This window comes from Dreissena polymorpha, chromosome 6, assembly GCF_020536995.1.
Source record: "Dreissena polymorpha isolate Duluth1 chromosome 6, UMN_Dpol_1.0, whole genome shotgun sequence".
In the NCBI taxonomy this organism is placed as follows: Eukaryota; Metazoa; Mollusca; class Bivalvia; order Myida; family Dreissenidae; genus Dreissena; species Dreissena polymorpha.
In genome coordinates, this window is record NC_068360.1 from 32,642,491 (window position 1) to 32,651,083 (window position 8,593).

At 35.2% G+C, this 8,593-nt stretch overlaps 1 protein-coding gene across 1 annotated transcript; it reads right to left on the reverse strand.

Annotated features, from left to right (window-relative positions):
• Positions 1-3,017: 3,017 nt before the first annotated feature.
• Positions 3,018-4,329, reverse strand: LOC127834633 (sex peptide receptor-like). Its single transcript, XM_052360641.1, has one exon. The coding sequence runs from the start codon at positions 4,324-4,326 to the stop codon at positions 3,040-3,042; it is 1,287 nt and encodes a 428-aa protein (XP_052216601.1). The 5' UTR covers positions 4,327-4,329; the 3' UTR covers positions 3,018-3,039.
• Between the last annotated feature and the right edge of the window lie 4,264 nt (positions 4,330-8,593).

Here is an 8,593-nt window from a genome sequence, read left to right on the forward strand (position 1 = left end):
CATTGAACCGTATACGGTATTTCGATTAAAATACATAATCTCAGAAAAGTGCATAAAAATCACGGAAAAGGTAAGTTTTTAAATTCTTCTTAAAAGATTCTAAGGAATTCGATTGTCTAAGATCCTGAGGCAAGGAATTCCAAAGTTTTGGCCCAGCTGTACTGAAGCTCCTGTCACTAAATGTCTTTCGCTTATTGAACGGAACGTCATATGAGGCCATGTTAATGCCGCATGACCGCAGGCCTTGTCTGTTTGGAATCTGTTTTGTGAGAAGTTCAGTGAGGTAAGTCGGGGCCTCATCATTAGAGCACTTGTACACGAACGTAAGTAGTTTAAAGATTATCCTTGCTTTGATCGGCAACCAGTGCAACTCATATAGCGCTTGCTTCGAACTGTCGAACTTGCTTCGTTGTAAAACCAATTTGGCGCACATATTCTGTATTCGTTGCATTTTATTGATTTCGCACTCTGCCACACCATACAGAATTACGTTACAATAGTCAAGGTGTGATAGAACAAGGGAAACAATGAGAATTTCTGCGGACTGTCTTGTGAGATACTTTCTTATGCTTTTAATCCTTAAATAGTTTAACATGGCAGAACGACATTTCATTGATACATGTTTTTTGAAACTAAGGGATTCGTCAAGGAATGCACCGAGGTACCGAATAAAGATGAAATAAAGTCCAATCGAGACGGGATGTTCCAACTGAACACACTGACTTGCAAAAATACACCCACACTTTTCACGTGGCGTTGAATATGTCTGCATAGTTTTCGCCTGCTTTTTACTGAGACAAAGAAACAGCAGAAATAAACGAAGCGCTTTTTATTTGAAACTAGAATTTGTTTATGTCGCGTTAACATTAAAAGCGTGTTTCGGATTACAAATTTATTTATGGGAGACGCGGGGGGGGGGGGGGCTATGGTTTCCCCGTTTTAGGTTTTGTCATGTCTGATACTGGCGAGACTTCTACACCTGTAAGGATTCAGGGGACAATATGTGTTTTACGTTTAATATTTTTATATGATTGGAAATCGTCCGGAATAGTCAAATGAAATATCTTAACGTAGTATCAGCGTGAAGCAAGGCTAGCATCGTTTTTAATAAAATATTATTAATACAAACATAATGATAAAATTTGTTTCATGTATTGAATGAAACATCTTTGTATATGGATGTGCACGAATCATTTGTTAATAAAACTCCCGATATTTTACGCGCTAACTTTAATTATAAAACAAGAACTTAAAGATTTTATGGGTAAGTTCGTTTTTATGCTTACTGTCAGTACATCCTTTGTGTTTAAACATGAGTTGAATCCTTACACAAAAGTGTGACAAGCAATACTTTTGCAGTTGCCACCAACGATTTAAAGATTGCAATAAGAGTTATATACGCTTTTCCAGGACAATAATAATGCCTTCTACTTTAGTTTGAATTGATTTCATTATATTGTCAGCCTCTGATTTTCGACAGTGTGTAAATTGTTAAAAAAGGTTGACTAAGATTAATTCTACTTAAAAAGGTCAAGCCATATTGAACACTCTGAATGGTCTTAAGAAGTCAACAAGAGAGTTGATACAAAATTGAATTTATTGCACGAATGGCCAATACATTTATTGAAATCTATTGAAAGTGTATGATAAGAAAATGTTATTTAATATTGTCGCCGGCATTGTTTTATTGCTTAAGTTTCTTACAGTATTTTTATTTATATCACACACTTTTAGATTATTAATCCTTTAAATAATGCTTCACAATAGTAGCAATCACTCTAATTTGTTATTAATTGTATGTACATATATATGTTTTGTACAACGCCATTGAATTTAATTATATAAATAGGCGTTTCATCAAATAAGCAAGTTTCAAGAAAATATTACTGCATGAACGCTTTACACAAAGATGGAACAGTCTTCAAACAAACAGTTGAACAAAAAAGATAAAAAAACAACGAATATATTACAAAACAAAACATATTACAAAGGCAAATAATAAAACACTGAACAATACAAGCGTTTAGATACCACACGGACTTAAAGTTCGGAAACCTTCAAATAACATGTATGTTTTTCAGTTCTGGAATGATACAAATTAAATTCTTTAAAAGTACTTCTAAAATCACAAAACACGTGTCTTTTTAATTTAAACAATCATAAACCAAGATTCAAAATGGAATTCTTAGAACTAATTGTGCCGTAAAATATTAGTTTAAAGAAGAACAATACCATAAGCACATTTTAAAACGAACGATATATTGATGGACAAACTATCAAAAGAACTACACCATTTGCCTTGATTCATATTCAAATGTTATATTATAATATGTGTTTTTGTAGACGTATGCATGAATGGAAAAATATTGGGAAGACTGTCTGTACTTCTTCCTTATGTCATTCTTTTATGTATGACATATTAAATGTTTAGTTTTTGTCGCCAATGCATAACTATTAGTATTTTTAAATTATGTGTATGACTTTTGTGAAAGATAAACTTGCATTATTCAAAACATTAAGTTTGGGTTATCTATACATTGTATTTACAGCATACAACATACGCAAATACGACATTATACCGACATAATATTTTGCAAAGCATCAATAAAAAAATATGACAAAGAACTGAAATCATTATACATATACATACATCGGAATCCATAAAAAGCGTGTTACGCAGATAAATAACGAAATTTAATTGAAAACGGTTCATATAACAAAAACAATTGCCATATTAAAACAAATGCCAACGAAAATACGTTATGTTCAAAACAGCTTAACCGTATAACTGCCAAGTTTAAAATGTTAATCATCGATAGAGTAAACGGAAGTGTTTGTTTAATACGGTGCTATCATCTGGTTAGAATTAACCAATCTAGTTTATTAAAAGTCCTTTACATCTTCCTGTGCAATTTGTAACGTTCGATTGAATTATTTACTGGGAAAGCCACTGGTTCTATCTTGACCTTTGGAGTATTCCAACCTTCGTCTTCCAGCTCAGACAAAATTCAGTTTATATACATACCGTTTCAGTAACGTTTACAAAAACCCATCATCGAATTGCGCGTCGTAGTCCTCCCGCGACTTTTTATGAGATAAAGCTGCCAGGAAATCAGGCGGACCGGTTTCTTTGGTCGGCGTCGGCGTCAGCAAGATCTTTTGATTGACAGAGTGAATGTTTTCCGATGTAGTAGAGTTGATGCTCGTGGTCCGACTGCGAATAGTATTCCTGCTGATGACAGATCCTGTTCGTGTTTTGGACGATCGGATGCTTTCGGGTTTGATGGTACCCTGGTGCGAATTCAAGCTCTGGTTTTGCTTGAAACACCCGAACGTAAATACGTGGATGAGAACTTGGCGAAAGTCGCTCATCATAGTGCAGAAGATCCAAAAGTTAGCGTGAAAACTGACAAGCAATGCGATTTCATAACATGACGTCATGATATGATGCGTCTCGACATCGAGAATTCCAAGCTCAGGAATGTAAATGACAAGTAGAAAGTACATCCTGTATATTCCATGGGGAATCTCTGGCACAAGGAAGCAGATAACAATCAACACTGCTGTGATGGTGATTATTCTGTCTCTGGAGATTCGTTTCTGGATTGTTGTTTGCGACAGAACGGATGAAGCACTTCGTTGGGCCTTTTGCAGCGTAATTAGGGTCTTGATTGTCAATCCTATAAGTAAAGACGCTGGAAGAAAGTGCTGGAAAATGACGCAGATCCACAAATACAAGCAGGAATCTTTGCAAGGATCTTCTGTTTCCCATTCGCAATCTTTTTGGTCGGTGAAATTGTGAGTAATTGCATTGATCAGTTGGTAAATATGCAGTACAAATGACAGCATGTACATGATGACAATGGCTGCAAATGTCTTCCAGAACGTACATATGCGGTCGGAAATGAATGGATGACAAACGCAGAGGTACCGTTGGATTCCCAAGAAAACAGTCTGCCATATGGATGCGGTATGGAACGAAATTGAGATGAAGAGTTTCCAGACCATGAACGTGTTGCATGCTACCGCCGATACTTCATCGATGCCTGGAATGTATACGTTGAACGAGTTCGGAAGTAACGAAATGCCGGTCAACGTGTCAGATAGGGCGATGCTCACAAACAGCAAAGTAGTTGACTTGACACGCCCTTTACCCGACAGAAAAAAGCCCACGACAAATATATTTGCAAGCGCCATGAAAATAACAATAATGGGTCGTACAAGACCAAGTGTAACGTCTTCGAACTCGAAAGCTGTCAGGTAGTATGTGTCATAATAATCGTCGTCGTATTCGTAGGCCCCTGTCACAGAATTGTCCAAGACCATCGAAGTTACCAGCGAATCATTGAACAACTCCTCATGTATATAATCACCCGATGTAAAACCATCTGAAGAACAATTCAGGCAGTCATTAAATGTACTGCCTTCCGAAGATGACTCCAGATCCAATTCTTCCAGTCGTGAATTCATTGTTTCCTTCGCATCTTAAACCATCTCATTATTGTTATGATTTGTTGTCGTTGTCAATATTCTCTTAATACCACACGATTATGCGTTTTACTTTAAACAATTTATGTTCGCTTTGTTAGTCACTGCTGACAGGTAATCTGATCACTTCGAATAAAGATGCCAAGCTTTAACACTAGCAAAGTTAACTTTAATGAGGTTATCATGCCCTCAGCCGCAGCGCTTATTGCGTTTATATCAATTTATGAATGATTTAGATCTCCAGCAACAGTCGAACTGTTTAGAAGCGTTTGAAAGACTGATTCTCCAGAGTGGATACATGCTCAAATTAATCTTCCTTAATCATGACAATAAACAATGGAATGGTGCGAGCGTCCATTGTCCATCAATAGACTTACTGGAAGCATTTCAATGGCTTCGTACCTTAACATGAATCATAATATCTAGAACCGAAAGACACTGCATTCTAAAACTAAAATAAAACAAAAAACATGAATTAATAAATACAACATGTATCTGACTTCGCAAACATTAAGATGATTTTCATACGACACTTTTATCAAAAATACTGATATCATGTTTTATTTGTTTAAGTATGAAGCATCTATTTTGGCGATCTTCATAACATTATATTCCTCAAAAGGGTCTTTAAGATTTTAAAATAATTGCACACAAAACAGTTAAACTATATACAATTGATAGTTACATTATATTTAATCTAATGTGTTTTGTAGTATATACATTGACTTTTATTAAATATTGAATTAATTTAAACCAGATTGCTTATGCGTAGCGTAATTTTAGAATTTTGCATCATTTAACAATTATTTATGAATACTAAATAAAGTATATGTAAAGAGGAGCTTCTTTTAAAAGCCGTTTTGTATTCCCTCTCAGAAGCAAAGTGAACATGGCTATGTGCAAACAGTATAAAACCAGAATAGCCTGCGAGTAACTCAAAGTCTGTTCAGGTGTTATGCAGTTTGCTGAGCCTCAGTATCTAAGGGTTTGAAATGAAGCCTTTAAAAAATGAATTTAGTAACAAATGTCTTAAATTTAATTTAATTTTTTAAGGCGGCGTTAACAAATGCGTCAAAATATGTATCTTAGTGGTAAAGGGTTAAATTAAATGCCCTTTTGATGAGCCTCTGTTTCGCAGTGTTTGGAGAGTAACAAGTGTGTACTAAGCAGGAAATAATATCTTTAAGAAGCTAACTTAATTAAAACAATCGCATGTATGCTTATTGACAATGGAAAGTAATTCATGACAGCTAATCCCGGGCTTACACTGATGCTAAAACGATTATGTCTGTTAGTACCCCGTAATCACGCCCTTGTAGCTCGTGAAGATTCGCGTCTTCCTTAGCGCGTCGTGCAACGGATTGGTAGAAGTAGAAAACGACTTAAACACTTAATACTAATTTCAACAACTTCCCACAGAAGTGTCTTTTAATGTAAAATGTTCAATGAGGAAGCATTACACAGTCACGGCGGGATATTACTCATAAGATATTTTACGCAAAATGCATAAATGGTAACTGACTACCATGATTTTCGTTTATCCTACCGAATGTGCGGGTCTTATATGAATTTTTATCGGTTTTAAATAAAACACTGAAATAAGACCCTAGGACATCGCATAAATACAAAATTGTATTTACCTTAAATCATCAGAAACTTCGTCAAGTTCAGTTGGTAAATTGTTTAGATACATATCCAAGGATCGAGAGTTCAATTCTCGGCCCGATCAAGTATCAAGTGTGGGGATTGTTCATTGAATAATTTCAACAGTCATTCACAACCAAACGACTGATTAAAAAAATACTTGCATATGGACCGCGCTCTGTGAAAAGGAGTCTTAATGCACGTGCGTAAAGTGTCGTCCCAGATTAGCCTGTGCAGTCCGCACCGTTAATCAGAGACTACACTTTCCGCTTTCATTGAATTGTTCGTTTAAAGGAAGACTGTTCATGACAAAAATCAAGTTTAGGCGGATCACTTTCAAAATAAGAAGAACACTGAAAATGTATTGAACTATTATTGAACATTTGTCATGATGCAATTTAGGTAAAATAGAAGCCTCCGCACTACTGTTATACTGGCGTACTTCGCATGTTCGATATGAATTAAAGAAGGCTTGAATTTTCCTACCGCATCTTAGCGGAGTCTTACAGACCATGCCCTCCAGAAACTCACATCTTAGCAGCATTTTTTTCAAAATCATTTAACTATAACAGTGATATGTAAATACCATATATATTATGTTTAAAAACATCTTGCTAATTTGCGTTGTGTGGACATACATTAATGATTGAAACTGAGAAGGTTTGGACATACGTTCATGATTGCAACTGAGAAGCTCTGGACAAAAGTTAATGATTGAAACTGAGAAGGTATAAACATAAGTTCATGATTGCAACTAAGAAGCTCTGAGCATAAGTTTATGATTGAAACAGAGAATTTCTTGACATAAGTTCATGATTGAAACTGAGAAGCTCTGGACATAAGTTAATGATTGAAACTGAGAAGCTCTGGACATAAGTTAATGATTGAAACTGAGAAGCCCTAGACATAAGTTAATTATTGAAACTGAGAAGCTCTGGGCATAAGTTAATGATTGAAACTGAGAAGCTCTGGACATAAGTTAATGATTGAAACTAAGAAGCTCTGGACATAAGTTAATTATTGAAACTGAGAAGCTCTGGACATAAGTTAATGATTGAAACTAAGAAGCTCTGGACATAAGTTAATGATTAAAACTGAGAAGCTCTGGACATAAGTTAATTATTGAAACTGAGAAGCTCTGGACATAAGTTAATGACTGAAACTAAGAAGCTCTTGACATAAGTTAATGATTGAAACTGAGAAGCTCTGGACATAAGTTAATGATTGAAACTAAGAAGCTCTGGACATAAGTTAATTATTGAAACCGAGAAGCTCTGGACATGAGTTAATGATTGAAACTAAAAAGCTCTGGACATAAGTTAATTATTAAAACCGAGAAGCTCTGGACATGAGTTAATGATTGAAACTAAAAAGCTCTGGACATAAAGTTAATGATTGATACTGAGAAGCTCTGGACATAAGTTAATGATTGATACTGAGAAGCTCTGGAAATAAGTTAATAATTAAAACTGAGAAGCTTTGGACATAAGTTAATGATTGAAACTGAGAAGCTCTGGACATGAGTTCATGATTGATACTGAGAAGCTCTGGACATAAGTTAATGACTGAAACTAAGAAGCTCTGGACATAAGTCAATGATTGAAACTAAGAATCTCTGGTCATAAGTTTATGACTGTAATTGAGAAGCTCTGTACATAAGGTAATGTATAAAACTGAGAAGCTCTGGACAAAAGGTTAATGATTGATACTGAGAAGCTCTGGACATAAGTTAATGATTAAAACTAAAGAGCTATGGACATAAGTTAATGATTTTAACTGAGAAGTTCTGGACAAACGTTAATGATTGATACTGAGAAGCTCTGGACATAAGTTAATGACTGAAACTAAGAAGTTCTGGACATAAGTTAATGACTGAAACTAAGAAGATCTGGACATAAGTTAATTATTGAAACTAAGAAGCTCTGGACAAACGTTAATGATTGATACTGAGAAGCTCTGGACATAAGTCAATGATTGAAACTAAGAATCTCTGGACAAACGTTAATGATTGATACTGAGAAGCTCTGGACATAAGTTAATGACTGAAACTAAGATGCTCTGGACATAAGTCAATGATTGAAACTAAGAAGCTCTGGACAAACGTTTATGATTCAGACTGAGAAGCTCTGGACATAAGTTAATGACTGAAACTAAGAAGCTCTGGACATAAGTTAACGATTGAAACTAAGAAGTTCTGAACATAAGTTTCTTATTGAAACTGAAAAGTTCTGGACATAAGTTAATGATTGAAACTAAGAAATTTTGGACATAAGTTGATGACTGAAACTGATCGGCCTATGAGAATTTATCGTAAATACCAATTCTGATAAAAACTACTTTATCAATGTACAATGTACATATAAATCGCTCCGATGAAGATGAATGTCACGTGGTGCTTCTATGTTATCTGCGACGAAATTAGACAGGAAGTATTTGTCGCCTAATGGTTAAACTTTCAAAG